An 11,570-nucleotide genomic window follows, 5' to 3' on the forward strand; every position below is an offset into this window, starting at 1 on the left:
TACCTTTCCGTGACATTCAAAATAAGCTGCTTTACTCTTGCCTATTAGTAAAGCCCGGAGAGGATAGCATCGCACAGTCATTGCATGGGCACCACAGCCTAATACACCCTCTTCCATAAAGAGATGATGTGCTCACATTTTAGCCCTTTTCAATAATACCAATATAGAAGTTGGTCCTGTGCAGAGTGTTGAAATGACTGATACCTACATACATGTTATTTGTATGCCGCCTTTCCATAGCTAAAACCATGCTCAAGGTGGCTTAACATTTTAAAAATGTACACAGTATAACAAAAATAGTAATAAAGAATAAATAAGACACATCAAAAAGTACACAACTAAAGAGAACAGTTTACACATTAAATCATAAATCTAAAAATATACAAAAAAATTGTAACACAAACAACCCCCCGCCCCTGCCTAAATAATACCCCAACCCAATAATGATGAGCTGTGTATCAGATGGAAAACTTTTGTGGATTTCTTGAGAATGGAATCTCAATCCTGGATCAAGTACTGTTTTTAAAAGGGTGCTCTTGGCACAGGTCAGAGGTAGCTAGCAAGATTTAGTTTATGAATTCCAGATTCCTACCACAGTCTGCTTTTCAATATGAACTAGATCAACCACCTTTATACTGTCACTTTTATTTGTAGTGTACAACTAATTTTATCCAAAGTTAAAATGTAAAACTGGAAGAAAAATTATCTTTAAAGTAAATTAGTCCCCAAATGCTTATTTGGGTTAAAAGTGAATCCCAGGTAAGAAAAGGTTGAAGACTTCTATTTTAAAGAAACTTTCACACCAGTGTGAACTCTACTCCCCTCCCTGCACATTCCACTCTGCAGTTTTTCCAACAGTAACCATTCACAGTAGGTGGTGCTTCTGGAGAAAATCATTCCTAGATCTGGGAGCTGAAGATCCATGTCCAGAGAAACCATTCTGATGTACAATACTTCAACAAGCAGGCATTTAGCAGGTGGCTTTCTCCAAAAAGCATTGCCTTTTGAACCAGGATGTGGTAGTGCTGCTTTGGTTTGTCACCCAGTTCACAAAAGAGACTCATCATACTGCAAGAGTCAACATCATTTAAAGTAGTTGCCAGAATAAGCTGGTGCCAAGTTTCATCTGTAGTGACTCCTTAAACTAGGAACGACAATGTTTGCTTCCCAAAGCTCTGATACATACATAAATGCTACCCCAAATATACCAAGAAACATCAGGAGAACGTGAGAAGATAAAACTTCCTGGTAGGATTAAAAAAACACAGTGAAGCTAAAGTAGCTGCATGTGATAAGCCTTGTGCACCACCATATAATTATCTTAAGGTATATTAGTACTCTTGTGGCTCAGCCTGGTCCTGCAAAATCAATTAACTGAGAGCCAACAGATGCTACTAATAGAAAAGCTGCCTGAAAATAACTGATCAGCTCAGCTTAGAGCCACTTAATACCTAGAAATCTCAAACCAAGGAACATATAAAGGAAAGCTGAATGTCAGAACTGTAAGCAACTTTTGTTTAAAATATTCAAGATTTTTATTCATTTTCCTACTGGTTGGCTTTTCTCGGGGATTTTATTGACAGTTTATTCCCTAAGTTTCATGGCACCATTAAAATAAGAAACAAGACTGGGTAATTGTGTTTCTGAATATCCTTTCCCTACAGTTTGCTTTTCTATGTTTAAATCCTCTGTGGAGTATAACAGTCTTACAGAACTACAAGTAGGAAGTGTCACAAATGTCATTGTTGAACTTTAATTTCCATAGTAGGAGTTAATTTTTCCAGTCACAAATAAACCTGTGAAATTCACAAAAATTATACTCCTTTAACCCATTTGATAGTATTTACAAGCTTGACAGATATCTATAAATAGCATAATCCTTAATTTTTCAGATACACATATTGCAAATTGATTATTTACATCTTTACCCAGAAACCAAGCCCCTCTCCATATACACATGTAGTCTCCTGAAGTAGTGATTAGACTATGGTTCTGCTGCATTTTAGTGAAGTCCACCATTTCAACGTAAGCATAAAAATGTTACAGTGCTCTAAATCCAAACCAGAGAAAACACATCAACACTAACTGCTAATAAAATCATTTCTTGTGAAAGACCCAAAATCAAGGTATCAAGTTGTTCACCACATTCGAAATGTACTTTTAACATTCAAGCTGTTGTTCACAAGTATTCAATGTAGAAGGGCCATAACAAGTTTAAATACATTTTATCATTTAGATGTGAACATATTAATATTGTGTAGTCTCATTAATTCTTATAACTGAAAGAAGGTACAGAGGCAATTCTGTTGAAAAACGTTTAAGGGGTTGCATACATTTTTCCCTAACTTAATTAAAGTAAATTAAACACAAAGAGACAGTCAGCCAACCTCCCACTGTAACTTCAAGAAAAGAAGTGTGCAAATACAAGTGTATGTTTCTATTTCCAAAAAGAAAACTCAACTTACTTTAACTTTCAAAGCCAAGTGACTGGCAAATTCATGAGAAACACAGGGCTTGCTTTTTGCTCCCTCTAAAAATAAAACCTCATTTGCTCTTAAGACATGAGAAAAGTAAATCAAGAATTAATAGATACATACAGTGTTGGAACACACATACCACACTTTTTCAGAATTCAAATTTGGTTTGCTACTGCCTCCTGCCTCAAAGATATTAAAAACCTATAGAAAGAACCAAGAATTATCAGTGTTCCTACAAAGCTTGTTCATACAATGAAGGCTGTTCCCCAAGAGGCTGCATATGTTGCAAGAAGAGAATTATTGTGTAAGCCAGTAACAGGAGTGAACAGCAGCTAGGATTGTAGCCACAAGTTTTAAGGAAATGTGGTATGTACAAAAATACACAGTTTGAGAGCTGGAAAAAGTTATATGCACTAGACTTATTTACAAGCTTTGATTTTCACACCAATAAAAACACATTTATTTCGTCCTTGATTCCGGGAGCAAATTATACACAGACATTATATCAGTTAAGTTTAGTTTAGATTTTTTTTTAAATAATCATTTGTACAATAAATTTACAACTGAAAGTAATCAGTTGGAATGGTGTAACTGCAGTTTGCTGGACCAGAAGAGGTTCAATAGTAGGACCTTAAATTTCCTCATAAGCAGACTGGAAAAGCAGTCAAGTAATCCTTGGTTTTATTTGCTTCTTCTCAGATTACTTTAGAATAAGGTGCAAATATATATATATATAGTTATATGGTTCTGTAGTCAATAATAAGTTAACAGTAGTTGGGACAGGAGAAACAAATAAACTTTGGTTTTAAAAATATCAAGTGAAATATTGAATAAAAGCTATATAGTGAGACTCAATATAGTAACCTTAAATAATTTAAATATCAAACTTGGGGGAAAGCTTGTTCAGTGAAACTTTACTTCCAACTTAACCACTTATGTGCCACTTCATTACTTGCTTCCTGGTGTGTGTGTGTTTCCCCAGTGAGCGTAAGTAATGGCTCTCTATATGGTACTCATTCAAGAGTTTGAGTGGGCTAATAAGTTTCATATGTATCCTAAGGCACAAAAGAAGTTAAGTCCTCAAGAAAATATATACACATATTTAAAATCCTGTTCATAGCTGTAGGATTAAGAATTACTATACAGAAATTTGGATAGCTATCCTGGTCCAGGAAACCAAACAGTTGTGTGACTAGAAAGGCACACACGTCAGTCATTAACAGCTACACTGCAAGGCTTATTGTATGTCAACCTGAAATTTTCTTTGAACAGAAATTTAATTACTCCCCCCGGAAAAAATAGCAGTTCTGGAAGCTGCCGAAAATAAAGAGAAAACTGCAGTAAGTATCCTTTATTTCACCAGGAGAGAGAGAGAGAGAGAGAGAGAGAGAGAGAGAGAGAGAGAGAAACCCCAAAATTCATTTTACACAAACACCCTAAAATAGCAATATAAACTAGCTGACACAAGCATCACTGTACATTTAAATTGATACAATTGTCTGATGCTTCCAGGGCCAGTAAGTGTTGAGTTGCCATAGGCCTCGTTAGCGTTAGAATGTTTCAAATGAAGAACAATCAGGTTATGATCCCTTAAAGTGCATTCATTTTCAAGTCTCATGTGCATGTCCATGCACATGTACAGAGAGCTGTCATGTGACATTGACCTCCAGAATGTGATCATCCTTGCTGGGAATGACAAGGATTTGCATGCCAGAGCTGGAGTTGAAGACCTGTCCGGGTGAAAACGATTGCAGCCGAGGCATTGGTAAACCTTTGTGTTCTGCACTGGCTGCTGAATGTATGCTGCCTCTGCTCTTTATGCTGCTGCTGTCAGCTTGATCATCCATATTCTTGTCCACAGAGAGATTATCGTTTTCAATCCAACTATCTGTTTAAAAAACAGAAATGCAAAACTTTATTCCATGTGCATCTACAGTATGAACTAGAATCAATTTAGGATTCATCACCTAGAAGGAATCAGAAGTCACTGCATGACTTGTTATTTACAGAAACACTTTTAGAAATCTGTGCTAAAAAGACTGAAGAGAGCCCAAGGCTCATGCCATCAGCTCCTGAAAAAACTGCCATTGGCCTGAGAGTGCTCACTCGGGGCACTCCCTTTTCCACCTCTCCACAGGCTACAGACTTGGGTGCCCAGAAGGGGAAGCAAAAAAGGCCAGGCCAGGGAGTCCATTCCATCAACTCCTGGAAGGACAAAAGGTCTGAAACAATTCTGCTGTTATATCTTCTGTACCTCGTTTTTGTTTTAGTGATTTACTGAGTGCCCTGGCATAAGGGCGGCATATAAATGCAGCAAATAAAGCATTGCAGCAAATGGGGAAGCCCTAGCACATATAGATTTCTGTGCACTTACTGGAACTCCCACAAGAGCAAGAAACTGTTAAATCATACTTCAAGTATCTGCCAGTCCCGCACATAAGAGCGCTGAAGGCATTCCAAGGCAATGATTGTGTGTCATGCCATGCCATCAAGCTACAGGAGAAATGGGACTGCAAACGTTCTCTATCAGCAGCCGTCCCATCAGACGATGGGGGCAGACAGAAAAAAAAGGGGTGGAAGTCCACAGCCTTTCCACTGACTGCTGAAAAACCAGCAATATGTGACTCCTGTTTCCCATTCCAGCTGGTCATGAGAACTATCATTAAGTGTTAGTGCCTGTTTTCCTCATCTCTCCCAATACCTTTTCTTTTTGAATTGTGTCTTTTCAAATATAAGCCTGATACTATCTCATTACTGATATTCTGCAAGCCACCCTGGGAGACCCTTCTTGCTGAAAATCAGGATGAACGTGTCTTTCCAACTTTTTCAGCTGAAAAATTCTAGCGCATTTTAAAGATTCACGCAAGCACCTAAGCAAACTGTTCAAGATTATCCATGTTTCAGGCCTTGAAATGAAGTGTTGAAAAGAATGCATCCTTACCTGCATCGAGCTGCATAGAGTGAGCAGAGTAGTGCGGGAGGTATTTAAATAGCCTAACATCAGGAAAAGGGAGGTATCCTGCAAAGAGTGGCATGACTTCCATGTGCACTTTGTGGGTTGCCCGAACTGCAATTGGCATAGATATTACCCCTGAGCTCTTCCCACAGACTGCCCAGTTACTACTATTGTCTACAACTGAAACAAAAGAGAAAACACTATCAAAAGGAAATAGTTACTGAGACCCATTTTTCATTTTGAATACTGTATAAGCCACACTTATGAGGGAACTATAAAAAATGTCTTATGCAGTCCTTTTACAAGCGTCATGAGATAGGGATGCCATACGAACAAAATGATTTGAAGAAGATACATACACATATTTAAAATCCTGTTGATAGCTGTAAGATTAAGAATTACTATAGATTTAATTCAAGATAACTGGAGGGGTGTAAATTCTTTGGATATCAGAGCTACATACACTTTTGGGTGACCTGAGTGACTAAACCACACAAAATGCAGTCCAATTAGTATGCCTACCTTCATACATTAGCTTTGTTGTGCAGTAACCATCAGATTCTGTCAATGCTTCGTCTTTGTCCACATCCAGGAGGTCTGAAAGGCGGGTGATCGACACCTCCAGTGAGCACAACGAGCCTGTTTTACAATATTCTGCCCCCAATGGGGGGGAAATCTCAGCTTTCACATTATATAATGTCTGGCAGGAGCACAATGATATTCATGGTCATTATATACACAAGGTTAAACATTTCCACAATTAAACTGATTAGGAAAGATAATCTATCAGTAAAAGGAGATTGGCAGAGGAGGAGAAAGTCTGTCTTCTACTTTTCCATAAAAAATAGGACCAAGCCACAAAAGCTAGGGCAAAAGCCTGAAAATCAACTCTGTATCGTAAACACAAACAAGCCCAAAACGTATTGATGCTAAACAAGTACCAAACATTACATTCGACATGTGGTGGCTTCCTAAAACATCATAAGGTGGCAACTCCGCCACACGGAGGTTGTAACATCTAGAATGGCTTGTCCCATGGGGCACTGCTGTCATGCGGAAATCTCTATGACACCACTAGCCACTATCAGAAATTCCAGCAAGGGCCCAGAAATGCCACAGGGTTGTGACAATCCACAGATAATCCGCTCTAGGCACTGCAGGAGCAGTAAGAGCTACTTGCCAAGCAATGATCGAGTGGTCTCAATGTGGCAAGTGCCTGGCACAAACCAACCCTTCGAGTCTTCCAGAATTACAACATGGAATTTTAAATTTTTACTCCTGTAAACCATTTTGAGATTGTGTGATAATGGCAAGCAGTAAATGAATACTGTTAAATAAATAAACATTTGAAAGCCCCACCCCCACCCCCCAATCTTTTAATGTGGATTCCTTGAATCTGCCTGCTTCCACTCTGGAAAATCTCAAACCTATCTGATCTAGCTACCAGCGTGGCAAAAACTTACAAAAAAGTTTTCCAGCTGGAATTCGTAAGTGTACGGCTTCAGAGACAGTGAGTGCTCTTCAGAAGGTGCTGAACAAAAGTTCACTGAAAACTGGCATTGCAAAGATGAGGGAAGTTCTTTTGTCCACTTCAGTTCCCATACAAAGAATACTGCTTGCTTAGTGTAGATATGCTGAAAGAGAGAGTTATGAATTTGTCAATAGTCACTCTGGTGTTAGCTAACAAAGAACAGAATATACATACTTTAAAAAAATAAAAACATTTCAACAGGGGTGGACAGTGTATTCGTCAACAGCACTGCATGCAGCATCCCCTTCCCTCAAGGCTGAATAGTTTGCTCAGAACCCTGGATCCCTCACATTGGTTTTACTTAAAATAAATGTCTAGCTCTTGTGGTTAGCTATGACAGCTAACTACACACAAAGCAAAACTGTGTCTGTTTCAGCCCTCTTGGCTGATGCTGGGAGAAAGCAAACCACGAGGCTTGGCTTAGTGTTACATCCAAACCCGAGACTGTGCTTTGCTTTGCTCCCAAATCATTATGTGTGGCCAACATTTGTTCTTGGATTATTGATTGCGGATTGCTGGAACCAAACAAACCACGATCCATGGTTCTGACATATTGCTAAGTCACAGGCTGTGATTTGCTTTCTCCCAGCATGAGCTGGAAGGAGCAAAGAGGAGGGAAGCAGACATAATTTGGGTTGTGAACAGCAAAACTGGGGTTTATGCTGTGAGAATTCTGTGCATGAGTCTCCCTCCACCAATATGGCTGCAACCAACTGCTATTTCGTTTTCCTCTTGCAGAACTATCTCCAGCAATTGCTATTCCACAATTTTTTTTGTGTGTAGGACTTGAAACCTGACTCCATTTTCTTTTCTCCTTTTTCTTTGGAATGGTGTTGAATATGACAAACCCCAGCTAACCAATAATGGAAGAGAAAGTTTCTAACTCCTTCTCCTGGCCGTGCAAGAGCAAAATATGGGAGCAAAGTAGCATGCCAGCTAGGGAGGAAGCTAGGTTCATTTATGGTTTCCTAACAGTTTAGTGTGGCATTCAAACACAGTCAATGAGTTCCAATTAGCTGAGGTTCATAATGCTTTTTCTATACACTTCTGGGGTCGGGGGGGGGGACAGATGTGAGAAACAGATGTGATGTTTGTATATTCATAACGTGTATGTATTATTGTTGAATTATCTTAATAATAAAAATTTATGTATAAAAAAAGCAAGAAAGAAAGCCTACCTGTTCCGCTTTGGAGTTTAGCGGATCAAGACTTAAATCTGTGCAGATGCCAGAACTTTTAAGACTACTGTCAGATAACTTAAAAGAGATATCTGACATGTTCTGCACGCAAACCTGTATGTATTTCCTAAAAAAAAGGAAAACATATTTTTTAACATTGCAAAGAGCCTACTTTGTTATGTATTGTATTGTTAGATCTATCTATCTATCTATCTATCTATCTATCTATCTATCTATCTATCTGCTAAAGGCTGAAATAATAGAGAAAAAGAGCTCTACATATTCATAGCACTGTTTAATCATGCTAAAATTACATTTAAATTAAACAAACCACTATATTCAAAGTCTAGATTATGTTTTTATGTTAGTTTCCCATTGGAAAAAGTGAAATTAAAAAATACTCTACCATATCACTATGTATTTGTACTCTCAAGTAAGCAGGTATGGCATTGATTTATGAAGCACAAAAGGAGGGAGAAAACAGGCCAGGTGTTCAAAAATCCTTGCCCATTCTTATTGTTATAAACTGTAGCTGTAATAAGACATATCTTTATGATGAATTAAGAGAGAGACCTTGAGAAAGTTACCTTTTGCCTGCTGATAACAAGGAATGTTTGGCTGTAAAGGGTATACTGAATGTAAGTGCAATAATGGTGGAGTAAATTGACCATGGACAATCAATGGTTACCTGCAGGCAAGACAGAATAAAGTTATTCAGGTTATTATTGAAATTTTAATTTTTCTAATTTCAAATAGTTGCAATATTTCTTAAGAAGTGTACCCTTTATTGGGAGGGGAAATAAGAACATAAAGCAAAATCAAAGTATTTTTATACATTATTATTTTCTTGTATTTCTACAGTCACTGCACACCAGGCACATTTAATTTGCTTTAGAGCAAGGTAGCAAAAACAGGAATGAAGTTACAAAGAATCACCTTCTTTTCAGGAGGTGCTGTTTTGTGTATTTCAAGAACAAAAACTGTGGTTAAAATGTTGTGTTTTGTGGTGTAGCTTTTGTTCAGAGAGGAAAATATCTTTACATTTTACAATATTTTACTGCACAGCTTTCTTTTGTGGTCCCAAAGAACACAGCATTCCTCTAATATTCTGGGAGTAATAAATCAATTTACCGTCTCAAAGGAAGTAACTACTTTAACAGGGCTATAAAGTATTACATTATTCACGCCAACTTACTTTTTGGTCAATTGTAGCCATACGATTGCAAGACATCTCCTCTTTGCTTTTTTTCTGAAGCTCTTTGCTAACCAGGTTCTCATTCTCCAGCACACTTACTGAGGTTGATGGTAAATACAAGACTTCGAGTTCAAAGGCGATCACGTGATAAGCAGGAGCCACTGGTAAGCTGATGCTTGTGATTTTCTCAGACGACTGGATCATTAGAGATGCTTCCGATGCCTTTTCTACAATTGCATAAAATATCAATTAAACTATAATTAAGAATAATCCCTTCGCTCCAAACACATGGCATTCCTCAAAATAAAGTGTGGCATTGCTTCTAAACCAACAAACCACACTGGGTTTTACAGTGTAACTTTTGGGGACTCTCAGTAGGGATGAAGAAAAAAAGGAAACTGCACAAGTCATGGTTTATCTTATACAGTTAACACAAATCATGGCTTGATATTTGTCTGAATTAACCCACTAGGTAACTTTTTGCAGGTGTTATAACATATTCATCTAATGCTCTTTCTTTGAGACAAGCATGATCTCAAGACTTTGGCCACTGTACCAAAGTCATTATGAACCCAGAGACTTACATGGACAGCACACAACAGTTTGTTTAATGGCTTTTCTTAAGCAGTTCTCTATAGCAGCATCCGCAACATGGTGCTCTTCAGATGTTTTGGACTACAAGTCCTATCATATGTAGCCATTAGGCCATGCTGGCTGAAGATGATAGGAGCTGCAGTTCAGGAACATTCAGAAGACCAAAGGTTTCCCAGTCCTGCACCACAAGAACTCCACTTGAGTTGGATATATGCCAGAATATTTGAAGTACTTTACCTATTTGGAAGCTCTCATAACAAATTCCCTTTCTTAAACACTGATGTTTACGCCATGGAACAGAAAGCTACTAATAAAGAAGTGCTTAGAATGGTTTTGATGCACACTTCTGAATCATGGCTATGACTGTGAACAAAAAATTAGTTAGCAGGGAGGGTGCTGAGATAGAGAAAGTTAATTTATATGGTAACCCTTGGGATAACAACTCTGCTCGGAATTGATAAAAAATTAAACTGCTTCCAAATATATTTTTCCTGCCATATGTTTTTAGACTGTTGTGCAGAGAATCAGAGATCTAAAACATCAGAAGCAGCTACTCTACATGCTACATTGTACCAGGTTTCTTGAGGCTGTGATCAACAAAAGCTTAAACCTATTATAGTAAAACAGATTTAAGAAGTAAATATAAAACTGGAGGCTAAGCTCTTACACCTACAATTACCACGCAGCTCCTATGGCATTTCTATATCCTGGCTGCAGGAAGCCCTCTTTCATCAAAACACTAATATTAGTATAATAATACTGAAACGACATACCCTTTGTGTTTGAGTAAATCACAGCTTTACTCTCTGGATGGTACAAAATTGGCATGGCATCAGCATTACTGAGCTGGAGTGCATCTCCATTCTTTATGGTATAATGGCCAGTAGTCACTGTAAATTTTACCTTCTGAGGAATCCCAGCCAAAAGGCTGTCTGGAAAAAAAATGAAGTAGTGGTGAAGAGAAACAATTAATTCTGCTGTCTCAGAACAACCACAATGGCTACATATGGATGATTAAATCTTGGTTTATACACCGATTGCTCCTGCTTTGCCCTTCCCTTTGTGCAAGCAAAGGAAATGTGTGCTAGCCATTATGTCCAAACTGAGAATCTGTGGTTGGTAGCTAGCCAGAAAGCCAAAATATGAAACTATGGTTGAAACTTGGCTTCCAGATCTTGGCTTGGGTCCATGTGTCCTGTTTACATGCATAGATAGATAGATAGATAGATAGATAGATAGACAGAGAAAATCTGCAGTGTTATAATGAAAGAAAAATAATAATGTCCTTGCAACAAGGCCTGGGAGCCACCTTCTCTCTCTAACATTCTACAGCTGCTTGGAGCAGCTAGTAACTAAACCACAGTATGCTCAGTTGTGCTGTTGGACCCATGCATATGTTGGTTTGTAAATTGTGGACCAACCCACAAATCGGTATGCTGAACTGTGTATGGCTCTGAGGGGCAGGGGGAAAGGGTAACTTCACTCCCAGAGGAAACAGGAATCCTCCAGCATCCCTCCTTTTTTGCATATTAATGATCAAAATAATTATGTGAAATGCAAACTTCACTTCCTCTAAGTAGGGAAAACCCTACACAGAATTTTCAAGTTGGTGGATTCAGCTGTGGAACAAGTTCCGCAA

At 38.3% G+C, this 11,570-nt stretch overlaps 1 protein-coding gene across 1 annotated transcript in view; it reads right to left on the reverse strand.

The window, feature by feature from the left end:
- Nucleotides 1-1,737: 1,737 nt before the first annotated feature.
- Nucleotides 1,738-11,570, reverse strand: part of TRAPPC10 (trafficking protein particle complex subunit 10) — a 50,616-nt gene continuing 40,783 nt past the window's right edge. The window contains exons 16-23 of the mRNA XM_081197156.1: nucleotides 10,705-10,863; nucleotides 9,338-9,564; nucleotides 8,730-8,830; nucleotides 8,143-8,269; nucleotides 6,897-7,067; nucleotides 5,956-6,133; nucleotides 5,419-5,613; nucleotides 1,738-4,365 (exon numbers count right to left, since the gene is read on the reverse strand). Of these exons, the coding sequence (XP_081053282.1) occupies nucleotides 4,127-4,365; nucleotides 5,419-5,613; nucleotides 5,956-6,133; nucleotides 6,897-7,067; nucleotides 8,143-8,269; nucleotides 8,730-8,830; nucleotides 9,338-9,564; nucleotides 10,705-10,863 (1,397 nt within the window). The 3' untranslated portion in view covers nucleotides 1,738-4,126. The remainder of the gene's footprint in view (nucleotides 4,366-5,418; nucleotides 5,614-5,955; nucleotides 6,134-6,896; nucleotides 7,068-8,142; nucleotides 8,270-8,729; nucleotides 8,831-9,337; nucleotides 9,565-10,704; nucleotides 10,864-11,570) is intronic.

The sequence above is a fragment of the Podarcis bocagei genome (genome assembly GCF_964188305.1).
Source record: "Podarcis bocagei genome assembly, chromosome: 6".
NCBI lineage: Eukaryota > Metazoa > Chordata > Lepidosauria > Squamata > Lacertidae > Podarcis > Podarcis bocagei.